Raw genomic sequence first — 12,831 nt, forward strand, 5'->3', positions numbered from 1 at the left:
GCGACGGCCTGATGGCGGTGCTCGTTCGGGTTCGAAATAGCGAGTGGGGCAGGAAGGGAAGCAGATGATGCGCTCTACGTCTGAATCTGGGGTTCAGCGCAATGCCATGTATGCCCATTCAAAGTGAGGAATATCTCAACTTGGCGGTCGTAGAGGTATCGAAGGTGTTTGCGATGATTGCCCTAGGTCAGCGTCGTCGCACGTGTATATTCAATTGAGCGACAAAGTAAGTCGCAGGGCCGAAAAAGAGAAGGAAAGAAAGGAAAGAAAGGAAAGAAAAAGAAAAGAAAAAGAACGGGAGAGAGAGGGAGAGAGAGAAAGCAAAGGGCCTTCTCCGGAAATCAACTTGTTTCCAGCTGAGGCAATGACGCTTGCAAATAGGCCAGTCGATAGTGGGTTTGTGACAATTAAGAAATCGTGACTCTTTGTCTTACTGGTAACAGTTAAGATAAAAGGTATTACTGGGCCAAGGCCGTTTGGAAGATAGTAGAGTTGGAAAGCACAAAAGCGGGGAGCTGGAGTGAAACCAGAACAAAATTGTACAATACAATCAGAAGCTGAGTGACGTGCGAATATCCAACAGGTGCTATTGATGGAAGGTTCTAAGGGTGAAACTGATCATATCAATGTAAACAAAAAGTGAGATTGTGGGTATGTGAATTGTTTGAAGATGGAAGCCGGCGCGATGCAATGCGAACGATGGGTGGCTGATTAGTTGGTGCCTTTGTGCCTTATGGAACATAGAAGTACTGGCCAAATGGCTACTATTCAACGCTATAATATTTTATAGCGAATGTCTTTATTAAGTCTTATGATTGTATTGAAGTCTATGTATATATCTTTATCTTGGGTTGACAGAAAAGTAATCTAATGATGGCACACATTGTGCTCCTAAAAATTATTAAAAAATTAGTGGTATAGCTATATATAAATATCTATATATCTATTCATATATCTATTCCATAGAACAGTCCATGAGTACTCCTGCGTAGAGCTATTGTACAGAATGTACTGCAGTGTATTGTATTATGCTCCTTAGTACATACTACTAGTAGTAGTACACCGTAGTACGGAGTACTGTAATAAGCTATGAGCCAACTGTAATATTCCGTATTTTCGTGAAGATTATGGGTAAGGTATTGTAATATTTACACATGCGGATAGCTCGCCCCTTCAAAAGTCAGCAGCTATCAACGCCCCAACTTCATACTTATCACTGCTGCTGGACTTGGCCTTTTTCTTTTTTGGCCATCTCTGGATATATACGCAACAGCTTTTTATACAAACAATCTATTAATCTTAAGCCGTTTTCGACAGGATTTTATGCATTTACATACCCGTCTGCTAACTGCAAAGCGGGCAATTGTATACGTATATCGAATCTTCGGCCTCCCTTGTTAATTCCTTTTACACGCACCAGGGTCACCTTTAGAACGCTTCTACTCCCACACCAAGCAGCCACGGGATATATAAATATTATATGCGTATCTTCCTGTTCAAAAGTATTATACTCCCTTTCCAGCCGTCACCTGACCTTCCACCTAAAGCGAAACTCCTTAAGGTAAGTCCTATCAAGGCTTGCTTCTTCGTCCATGGCTTTTTCTCACCATTTTAGTCTGCCTTCTACTTACTGTACTATGTCGATTCTTCGGTGATTAGAAAGGCGCAGAAGAGTGATTAATCGGAAGCCATCTCCGAATACCATTACACTTTTCGGTCCTTAGGATATGAATTTCAATGACTTATTCCAGAAACAGCATGCGGGATGAAGGGATGTCACTTCCGCAGTACCCAGGCGATGATACGCGCCCGACAAGTAGGAAGGAGCTTGCTGGGTGGTATAGCTATAGCTGGGCAGCCGAAGTTTTTACAGTATGTGCTATGGGTATGTACGATGCCGAGCAACGTATCCGACAGGATTTACCTCTGTCAGCTTTCTCCGTGGCTCGTCTAATTTTTGTCTATGACCTAGGCTCTTTCCTCCCTATTACGCTAGAGCAAATGGCCCGAGATCGCGGCGTCCTTCTTTCAGATAAAGTAACTCCATGTCGGGCAACTTGGAAAGCTCCGCAGCAGTTACCGCCACATGAGACATTAAGCCAAACCCTTGCCAATACATTGCACCATGACCGAGATGTACCGGGTGCAAGCCAGTGTGTTGTTTACATTTTTGGCGTAGAGGTTAATACTGCTAGCTTCGCCATGTATACATTCTCAGTGAGTGTCTTAGTTCAAGCTGTTTTGATAATATCAATGTCAGGTGCTGCAGACCACGGGACTTATCGAAAAGTCTTCTTGTTGACGTTCGCCCTCGTTGGCTCCATTTCTACCATGTTATTTCTTTCAGTTGTACCGAAGCTCTACCTCCTTGGGGCTCTTTTTGCAATTATAGCAAATACCTGTTTTGGAGCGTCCTTTGTACTCTTGAACTCGTTTTTACCGCTTTTAGTTCGCTACCATCCATCTTTAATCAGGGGCAGCGATGAAATATCCCGTCAGGGCGCAGTGGGGGACGATGTCTGGGGTAACACCTCCCCCAATATGAATGACGTCACGACGCCATTGCTTCATAATGAAACAATTACAGAGAATGCAACCCGTGTCTCTCTCGCAGGTACATCGCGAGAATTGGAACTCTCCACGAGAATATCTTCATATGGAATTGGAATCGGTTATATCGGTGCGGTATTATTACAAATAGTTTGCATTCTGCTTGTCATCAGCACTCATCAAACAACGTTTTCTTTGCGACTTGTTCTCTTTGTGATTGGACTGTGGTGGATTATTTTTACAATACCAGCAGCACTTTGGCTACGGCCTCGTCCCGGCCCACCGCTATCGTGTTCTCAAGACGGAAAACAACACTCATGGCCTGGTTACATCATTCATGCTTGGAAGTCACTAGGCCGTACAGTGATTCGGACACGACGCCTGAAAGATATCCTGTTATTCCTTGCGTCGTGGTTTCTTTTAAGTGATGGAATTGCCACTGTCAGTGGTACAGCCGTTCTTTTTGCCAAAACTCAGCTGGACATGCAACCTGCCGCATTGGGTATGATCAACGTTGTTGCAATGCTTGCTGGGGTCTTTGGTGCATTTTGCTGGAGTTACATATCACGGTTGCTTAATCTTCGCGCATCACAGACGATCATCGCATGCATCATCTTGTTCGAGCTTGTACCACTCTATGGCCTTCTTGGGTTCATCCCAGCAATTAAAGATTTGGGATATCTTGGCCTCCAGCAGCCATGGGAAATGTTCCCTCTGAGCATTGTGTACGGTCTGGTTATGGGCGGGCTATCTTCATATTGCCGAAGCTTTTTTGGGGAGCTGATACCTCCTGGCTACGAAGCAGCCTTTTACGCCCTGTATGCTATCACCGATAAGGGCTCGAGCATATTCGGCCCAGCCGTCGTTGGCATAGTCACAGACCGCTATGGAGAGATTAGGCCCGCATTCGTCTTTCTTGCTATTCTGATACTGCTCCCACTGCCGCTCATGCTCCTTGTGGATGTTGACCGCGGAAAAAGGGATGCGCTTTCATTGTCAGCAGAATTGGAAGGTAGTCAAGAACCCAATACGCCTATCTATGGAGCGGTGCCTTGTGGTCGACACGATAATGAAAATGGTGTAGTGCGGAATGAGTGATGATTAAAACCATCAGTCCTTCCTACAAGATGCTACACCAACATGTACCTGAATGCGATCAGGGTGATATGAGTCAAATAGACAAGTGGTCTGTGCATTTGGTTCCGTTTGTTACTTATCCCTTTTCCATCTCAGACTGCCGACTATAGCACAGCAGTACGTTGATGGGCTGTCTCACAGCGTAGTATGCTGTAGGGGGATGGATGAGTAACTTTTCTTTATCATATCAGTACTATTAGGGCAGGGGGTGGCAGTGTTATAAATACTCGTTACTGAATCAACACAAAACGTTGCTTTTGTGTGTAGTGTTTAATGCAGAATAGGTGCATATTGTGTTTACTCTGGAGTATACTCATAATGAATGGGATATGCTTTATATGGTTTGTAGAAGTCAGAAGCTACGGAGTCCGCTAGGTAATAGTAGGCAAAGAATGGAGCTAACCTAGTACTTCTACTACCTAATAGGTAGTGCCACTACTAGTACTTATCCAATTCACCTTCGACCTGGTGGCTGGTCGGCCATGGCTCAACATAAATCACAGCTCAATAGTATTGCTATAAGATACCTACATGGAACATATAGACACTATTCCTCAAAGTAAATTTTAAGCAAGTGGTGGGAGATATTGAACGGGTATTACATAGGTATAGAACACTGGGATAAGTGGAAAGGGAACAACTTAGGAGATACAGTGATCCGCAGTAAAGGCAGAAGAGGAGAGGATGAATTTCTCTTCGATAGTTGATTAACATGATACATTCACAGGGTAAAAATATCTGTCTCCGAGTGCATGTTACATCTCTAACCATTACTTACTACTACTCTGTACAGTGCCTATAAACTCATGGTGGCTTATTGCCCAGCTCAAATGCAACGTGTTTATGATATTGAAAAAATACGAGTATTGGTATTTCTTAGATAATCATAATTGTAAATGTAAGTTAACATTTTGGCTTGGCACAGAAGGTAACGTTGGAATTACTTAGTCTTGGAGATGTATGTATTCTGGTAGATGTGCACAGTGCATATATGTATGAATTCTACGGAGTAATATGAGCGCATCGATGCAATGATCTTGGAGCTAAAGCATATCCCCACTTCCAAGCATTCCACCCGTTACATCAGCAGCTGAAGAATGGTAGTGAGTTTCCTCCCTTCTCTTAGGACTCTAGACACAGAGAGCTAGAAAGCAACAACTCTAGTTTTCGCCTCAATTCACTAATATTTTACTCTGTAGGCCAGCAACAAACCAATATATCCTGAAATCTTCTATGTATAATAACAATAAAGAAAAGCCCAATTAAAATTTACCGAATCTATGGGTGAGACCCTAGAGGCCAGGTAAATACTCAAGAAGTGGCGTCCTCAGTATCGCCCAGCGGCCACTATTGAGGTGCCGCCGCACTATGGGGCGCTTCCCGAAGCTAGTAGTTAGGGTGTGCCTGAATTGTACTTACAGGTAGTCCCTTGCTGTATGTGTCCATACGAGGCGGGCCCCAACAGACCAGTCAGGTTGCCCAGGCACCAGCTGACTGCAGAAAGAACAAACTGTCCTTAACTCCTCCCCATACCAAGCTCACTACTTAACTCGGCTTTACCTATTCACGTCCCATTCATTCCCATCTTTTTCATTTTAACCCTCGCCGCTTCTTGATTAATCAAACATAACCCCTCTGTTCGTTGTCTTCTGACCGAGGAAGACTGGGAAGTGCAGACGTCACTTGCTGCCTTCTTTCAAAGTGTAATACTAGTATTCTTCATACCCTGCACAGCACGCCACCTTTTAGAGATTACCACACTTGACAACTTCGCGACACCATGCGGACGTTCGCACCTTGGATCCTGAGCCTCCTAGGGGCCTCTGCTGTAGCTTCTGCTACCGATGCGACAGCCGAAGCTCCCTCCGATGTGGTCTCGCTCACCGGGGATACATTCGAAACTTTCGTCAAGGAGCATGACCTAGTTTTGGCCGAGTTTTTCGCTCCCTGGTGTGGCCATTGCAAGGCTCTCGCTCCGAAGTACGAGCAGGCCGCCACTGAGTTGAAGGAAAAGAACATTCCGCTGGTCAAGGTTGACTGCACCGAGGAAGAGGCTCTTTGTAGGGATCAAGGTGTTGAAGGTTACCCCACGCTTAAGATTTTCCGTGGCCTTGACGCTGTTAAGCCTTATCAGGGAGCTCGTCAGACTGAGGCGTAAGTGTCACCTGCTTGATAGCGTTGCTCGAATAATATTGATGCTAGGTTCATAGGATTGTTTCATATATGGTTAAGCAGTCACTCCCTGCCGTGTCCCCTGTTACCCCAGAAAACCTTGAAGAGATCAAGACTATGGACAAGATTGTCGTTATTGGTTATATCGCGTCTGACGACCAGGCTGCCAATGATATATTCACCACCTTTGCCGAGTCTCAGAGAGACAACTATCTCTTCGCAGCTACAGGTGATGCATCCATCGCTAAGGCAGAAGGTGTCAAGCAACCTTCAATTGTTCTCTACAAAGACTTCGATGAGAAGAAAGCTACTTTTGATGGAGAGATTGAGCAGGATGCCCTCCTCAGTTGGGTTAAGACTGCCAGTACCCCCTTGGTGGGCGAGCTGGGCCCAGAGACTTACTCTGGATATATAACGGTATGTCAAAAGGCACAACTTCAATCTCTCTTCACAAAATGTAGTAAATATTCATGAGTTTCTGACATGAGTTTGGTTAAGGCTGGTATTCCACTGGCGTACATTTTCGCCGAAACCAAAGAAGAGCGCGAGAAGTTCACCGAGGAGTTCAAGTCCATCGCCGAGAAACACAAGGGCTCCATTAATATTGTCACCATTGATGCCAAGTTGTACGGCGCTCACGCAGGCAATCTCAACCTTGACCCCTCCAACTTCCCTGCATTCGCTATTCAAGACCCTGAAAAGAACGCCAAGTATCCTTACGACCAGTCGAAGGAAGTCAAGGCCAAGGATATCGGTAAATTCATCCAAGACGTTCTTGATGATAAAGTAGAGCCAAGCATCAAGTCTGAGGCTATTCCTGAAACTCAGGAAGGCCCTGTCACTGTTGTTGTGGCGCATTCCTATAAGGATCTCGTCCTTGACAACGAGAAGGACGTCCTTCTCGAATTTTATGCACCATGGTGCGGACACTGCAAGGCGTAAGTTCCCACCTCCCCCCTTCTCTTATTCTACGAATTATGGCTACCCTCGCTTGTGAATACTTAATTAAATCTTGAATAGACTTGCCCCGAAATATGAGGAACTTGCAAGCCTTTACAAGGATATTCCTGAAGTTACCATCGCCAAAATCGATGCAACGGCCAACGATGTCCCCGATTCTATTACTGGCTTCCCCACCATTAAGCTCTTCCCTGCCGGCGCTAAGGACTCCCCAGTTGAATATGAAGGCTCTCGCACAGTGGAGGATCTCGCGAAGTTTGTCAAAGAGAATGGCAAGCACAAGATCGATGCTCTTGAAGTTGACCCGAAGAAAGAACAGGAGAGTGGCGATGTCACCGAGACTCGGGTCACCTCTGACGAGACTGAAACTCCTGCTACTAGCGATGAGAAGCCTGAGCATGATGAATTGTAAATTTCATCAGACTTGATAGTTATTCATATTTATATGAATTTTTGTATTTTACCAGCAGTTTGAGCAATCGCAGCTACTTTCGGCTTAGGTAACTTAGTTGTTCTATCCTATGCGCAAGCTTCTTCCGGGCTCGCAACTCAGCCGTGCTAAATATTCTTCGTCTTCACAATTTTTGGTTAGGATTTTAGACCCCTCTATCTACACTTTAGCAAAGCTGGGGAACTAATCCATCAGTTTTGTATCGCTAACGCATAACCTTAAAGTTACCTTTAAGAGACTGTAAATCGCCGTCCACTAATATTCTGGCACCGCTGAGTTGTGTTCTACTGTCCCTAGCTTCTACGCATATTAGTTACTAGCGTCAAGAAATTCCTGTGTAATCTCTTCAGATCCGGGATATTACCTCAGAGAACGACGGTCAGAAATATTTGGGTGGGTGGTAGGATTGCCTCACGATTGAAGTGTACAAGGCCTACGGGAGCTATATAGCATGCCAAAGAGAGGGAGGGATGGATGTTAAGAGCTCTGAAGGTGTAGATTACAGTTCCAGCATATGTAGAAACTCAACATACATTCACAAGAGCTCCAAGCGACGCCGAAGAGCGTTGATTATGACCTCACTTGATTTGTATTTGCTCTCAATAGGCAGAACAAAAACACCAAAGCTAGTATGACACATTTAGCTCGCTGTCTCTGCAGCTGCTAGAGCTTCGAGGGCATCGGCATCATCATCAAACTCATCTGTATTTTGGAGCTCCAAGGGCTGTGTGACCATTTCAGCCGACTCTAGGGCTTGAGATTCAGATTTCTTTGTAGCAGAGTCTGCTAGTTTGTCAACGGAGGCGGAAGGACTCTGAATAGTGGCGAGAGGGCCGGTAGTTTTTGTTCTCGAAGTCAGGCTCCAGTCAATAACTTCGTCTGGACCGTAACGTTCAGCCAGCCACTCGTTGCATTTTTTAAAATGTCCATTGGTGAACTAATTACAAATCTCCGTCAGTTGTACTCAAAGAGAAGCGTGGAGCTAATGCCACATAGAAGATGCGAGGAGTTTATACTCACAAAGCCCCTGGATGCACTGAGTGGGCTAGGATGAACTGATTGAAGTACGGAATGCTTCTGTCGGTTAATACCTGCCACACGCTTCCCGGCGGGCGTACCCCATGCAAGAAAGACAACTCCGTGAGATCGCACTCTAGCTACAATGTCAATTGCTTTCTGTGTAAAACGTTCCCATCCTTTGTTTGAGTGACTAGCAGCTTGGTGTGCACGGACTGTTAGACAGGTGTTAAGAAGCAAAACTCCACGCTCAGCCCATGGTGTCAGAAGCCCTCCTTTGTTAGGTGGTCGTTGAAAGGACGGGTAGTCGTTTTTGATACCTGTGTAGATATTGACTAGGGAGGGAGGGGCTGGAGTCGGAGGTCGGACTGAGAATGCTAAGCCATGAGCCTGGTTATGATTGTGATAGGGATCTTGTCCGACAATCACTACCTTCACCTGGTGAAGGGGCGTATGTCGAGACCTAGAGCAGCGTAAGTGTACTTGTACAATCTGAAAAGACCATCCCGGCACTGTACCAAGAATATATTTCGTTCTCCGGGGGGAATATTTTGACTCCCGCTTGCTTTTCCTTTTCGAGGAAACGTTTCAATGCTAGAAACTCGGGTGTCACTAATTCCTCTTTCAGCTGAGCTAGCCAACTTTCATCTAACGTGTCGATCTCAAGCTGCAGGAGCTTCCTCTGTTCCGGGGTCAACGACGCTACCCATCCTTGCTTGTTGAAGCTGGATGAGCAAGATGACGTTGACTTAGGTCCAACAGTCTTAGCCTTGGGAGGACCGAAGAAGGACATGATACTACCATTCTTGGGCTTCTTCGCATCGACGGGTGAGGTCGTTAAATGATTAGCACTGCGCTTCTGGCCTGCTGGGCTGGACATGTTGTTTTGTTTGGGTCGGAAAGGGAATCGACTTGTCCGTGGGACGTAGAAAAACCGAGGCCAATTGTGGCTAGGGAGTCGTACGATAAGATTGGGAGAGCGCGATGCAGTCGGATATGAGACTCACATAATATATGAGACACCGTTGCATGCGCGCAGGACACAGAACTGAAGTATGCTGGATTACCGGTGGTTTAACCAACAATCTGGACGCAACGCGTCAAGAATCGCGTAGACTGACGCGTGGTTATGATCTATTCTCAATGTGGTAAAAAAGCCAACTAGTCTGCTCGAGTGCGGAATTAGTTCACAGCACAGAGTATTTTCGCCGCGATACGGAGTACGGAGTGAATAGATCCTTAGAGTAAATATATTACCAGACTGAGTCGGAAAACCTACTAGCTAGTTACCTAATCTGGTACTCAGTCGGAGTTGATCACATGATACGAGATCTACGGTAGATTTATCATTAGCAGTACGTACTTATAAAGTCTGGAGTAGTATGTACACCTGGATTGAGTATTCGGTCCCATAGTTGGTACGTATTCTGTGTCCCAGACCCAAATATGGTGACTAACCTCTTTTGAAAACTTGGTCTACAAGACTCGACACGACTCAGTACTACTAGTGAGTGGCTAGACTTTGACCTAAAATCAGTTCGAACCAATCATCGGAATGGAGAAAGCGCAATAGCTACTACCGCATTAGTATTATCATCGCTCTACGTCCACGGGTGACGCACCACATGCCACTTTATGGAATCATTGTACCTATATATTTTAAATTCTTGGTTCACATCACTACTAACCTTATGAAATGGAACTGACGTGGCTCGCTGACACACCTCAATCGCGGCGTCGCACCAGAGCCTTGAGGGCGTGTGCCCATTGCCAAAGAAGAAAGGTGCGTCTGTGTGTGCATGGGTTTCGTGGCATTTGAGGCAAGCCAATTATAGTATGAAACTGGGCTCAACTAAATGTGTAAAAAGAAACGCTGTCGTCATTTAGGTACTTGCAATACCCAACCTCAAGACCAACATCAACCTACCTGTCTGATCGAACAAAATGAGCTCGATGTCACAAAACACTCATCAATCAATTCAACGACAACTGGAATACAGGTCGATCTAAGGAACTGTTACCCTATTTCTCCAGACTTCCCCCGGACAGAGCGTTTTGTGGGAGATCTTAATCCGGAAGCCGTGATTCGGGAAAGACTGGACGTCTCATGTGAAAGTCAGCTTCGGGACCGGATCGGACTCTGGATCAGCTCACCGGCTACATACAGCAATGCAGAAGGCGGAGGAACAGTCGCTGATGCAGATAATGCTGCCCCAGGAGATCCATCTGAACCTCTCGGGCCACAATCTGTTGCAAAATTATTACACCAGCGGTATGCAGCTGCCATGAAAACTTGTGAACGTCTCCCTCTTTCGACGCGAGATCACTTGGTTCCCATTTATTTCTCCAGGGTCAATCATATTTTACCACTTGTCGATAAGGGTTCATTCCTTCTTGCCTACTCTGGGGGAAGGACATCAGCGTTTCTGGAGAGGGCTATATGCCTCGTTGCTGCGAAAGACCGAACGGCCTATCCTTGGCTTCGGTTGGCCACAAGTGGGCCTGTCATGACGCCACGCCAGTTCTGCTCTGAATTGTACAGGGGCCTTGTAGTCGCTCTCAATGAAGGGCTTGAAACTGATCGAGTTACTCGTATCCGCACCTTAGCGCTGATGTCCTTGCATTGTGAGGGCTATGAAGGTGCAGAAGCCGCCTCCATGCACCTTTGTCAGGCGATTCACCAGGCTCAGACGGTCGGCCTGCATCTTGACCGTCCTGGCCAAGTACCAGGGGACTCATTAACAGGCCTTTTTTGGTGCTTGTGGACATTAGACAAGATGCATGCTTGCATAGGCGGTCGCCCTGTTCTTCTCGCAGACCGTGACATTGGTATTGAGAAACCCAGGTTAAACCCCTCCCATGCGAGGACTGCATTTGATGCTTGGTTTGCAATTTCCGATTTACTGGCCCATGTGATTTCATTCTATAGGCCAACTTCGGATCATACGGTTGGGTGGGAGGCCGGGTTTCCAACCTTCGAAGAAATTATGGGCGATGATGTTCGCGAGGATTTGGACTTTGCTACTCTTGGTGGGTATTATTTTTCGTCAAACCTAGCCCTCTCGGTCAGCCCTTTACTATTTCTTTTCTTGCTCACGAAGTTATGAGACATTAGGCTTCCTCGAGCTTTTTTACCATGCCGTTGCCATCCTTTCATGTAGATGCAAATTAACCGGTCGCCCTGATGGCTCCAAACCTTCGTATATACGGCAGGGTCTTTCTGCTATTCGAATACACTCCATCGTATCCACTGAATGCTCCCAGAATCTCCCTCCAATTCCCATTGTTCCATATGCGCTCACACTATCTATGGGTGTGTCATATCAGCAGTTCCGCTCGAGCAAGCTTATCACCCATTTCGATCGGGCCAAAGCTAGTTTGGAAGCTTGTTGTACGCTTCTGGAAGCCTTAGGGATTTCCTGGTGTTCTGCAGAAGCAATGGCACGGCTAGGGCGAAAAGCCCTACACCAGATTGATGGGTTGAATCTTGGTACTCACAAACCCGGACAGGCTCCCAGGCAGTCGCCAACGCCCAGCAACACGCTCATTAACCCCACAAACGCACAAAGTGCTGCGCCAGTCTTACCGCTCTCATCTTATCAGAGCGATGGCCATCTATTTAGTGACGTGTCTGCTACTAAGCAAGTTTCCTCAACTCACGGGTCATTGGACCCTCCAGAAAATAACATGCAAGTTTATGAGACTGATGGTTTCGCCGATATCGACGTGCTCTTCGGTGACTTCTTAGATTTGTCGCTACCTACAAACTTCTGGGACCCGGTTTTCTTACCCTGACCAGCAGCATACAAGAACATGATGTTACTGTGTAGAGAAAGCATGTGGAAAGGGCTTCACCGAAAGTGTTACTCTTAGGAAGTTTTTCTGGATGGACGATTTTACGATTTCTCATTCGCAGGAAAGACTTTCGGACCAGAGGCAATGTCGATCATCATTAGCGCCTGGGTCTGAGGCTTCCCTTGCTGTTTCAGTGTTTCCCAGCGATAGGTGGCTGCCTATCCCGATACGAACTTCACTTGCCATATGCTGCCTTAAAAGATATTTCGAAGAGGCCATCAAGCCCCTTGCTGGTAGATTAATTCTAATGGAGTTCCCGGGCGTTCATTATTGTTGATTCCGGTCAGCAATTCACCCAGTTTAAATACGAATTATGGTGCGGGTCAACGGCAATTGACCAACACTTCATGAGGATAGGGAGTCGGGAACCCAGGGGCGGAGATAGAAAGAGGGCTACTTGACTATCTCTGAGTCCCGACAATTCCTACTTCCACAGGATATTATGCTTCATGATTCCTAGAGAGACAATCTTGAGCTTGAATGGGGGATATTCTACGTATAGGGACTATCATGGATTTTTGAATATTCATAAACAGCGATGATGTGATCATAATTGTCTTTTTCATATTTATATATATGTATATATATATTTCTTTCAATTCCACTTTAATCACCGAAGTTCCTATATACATGGTAAAGTAATATAATAGTTAAACAGAATTTGCCAGTATTACTATAGGTATGCATTT

At 45.8% G+C, this 12,831-nt stretch overlaps 4 protein-coding genes across 4 annotated transcripts; 3 read left to right on the forward strand and 1 right to left on the reverse strand.

The window, feature by feature from the left end:
• The first annotated feature begins 1,542 nt into the window (after positions 1 to 1,542).
• On the forward strand, positions 1,543 to 3,816 carry BDV27DRAFT_105892 (MFS transporter). The gene is made up of 3 exons (XM_032064398.1): positions 1,543 to 1,561; positions 1,616 to 1,885; positions 1,973 to 3,816. Exons 2-3 carry the CDS (start codon positions 1,738 to 1,740, stop codon positions 3,646 to 3,648), a joined length of 1,824 nt encoding a protein of 607 aa, XP_031928340.1. The 5' UTR covers positions 1,543 to 1,561; positions 1,616 to 1,737; the 3' UTR covers positions 3,649 to 3,816.
• Positions 3,817 to 5,176: 1,360 nt separating this feature from the next.
• Positions 5,177 to 7,390, forward strand: pdiA (protein disulfide isomerase PDI1). Its single transcript, XM_032066698.1, has 4 exons — positions 5,177 to 5,841; positions 5,898 to 6,276; positions 6,358 to 6,797; positions 6,880 to 7,390. Exons 1-4 carry the CDS (start codon positions 5,468 to 5,470, stop codon positions 7,229 to 7,231), a joined length of 1,545 nt encoding a protein of 514 aa, XP_031928341.1. The 5' UTR covers positions 5,177 to 5,467; the 3' UTR covers positions 7,232 to 7,390.
• A 365-nt stretch (positions 7,391 to 7,755) lies between these two features.
• Positions 7,756 to 9,537, reverse strand: BDV27DRAFT_127164 (uracil-DNA glycosylase). The gene is made up of 4 exons (XM_032066699.1): positions 9,295 to 9,537; positions 8,806 to 9,237; positions 8,291 to 8,750; positions 7,756 to 8,207 (listed from the first exon to the last, which is right to left on the reverse strand). Exons 2-4 carry the CDS (start codon positions 9,165 to 9,167, stop codon positions 7,911 to 7,913), a joined length of 1,119 nt encoding a protein of 372 aa, XP_031928342.1. The 5' UTR covers positions 9,168 to 9,237; positions 9,295 to 9,537; the 3' UTR covers positions 7,756 to 7,910.
• Positions 9,538 to 9,677: 140 nt separating this feature from the next.
• On the forward strand, positions 9,678 to 12,713 carry BDV27DRAFT_127166 (transcription factor domain-containing protein). The gene is made up of 2 exons (XM_032066700.1): positions 9,678 to 11,317; positions 11,403 to 12,713. The coding sequence occupies exons 1-2, from the start codon at positions 10,144 to 10,146 to the stop codon at positions 12,080 to 12,082; spliced, it is 1,854 nt and encodes a 617-aa protein (XP_031928343.1). The 5' UTR covers positions 9,678 to 10,143; the 3' UTR covers positions 12,083 to 12,713.
• The last annotated feature ends 118 nt before the right edge of the window (positions 12,714 to 12,831 follow it).

This window comes from Aspergillus caelatus (assembly GCF_009193585.1).
Source record: "Aspergillus caelatus strain CBS 763.97 unplaced genomic scaffold BDV27scaffold_72, whole genome shotgun sequence".
Classification (NCBI taxonomy): Eukaryota; Fungi; Ascomycota; class Eurotiomycetes; order Eurotiales; family Aspergillaceae; genus Aspergillus; species Aspergillus caelatus.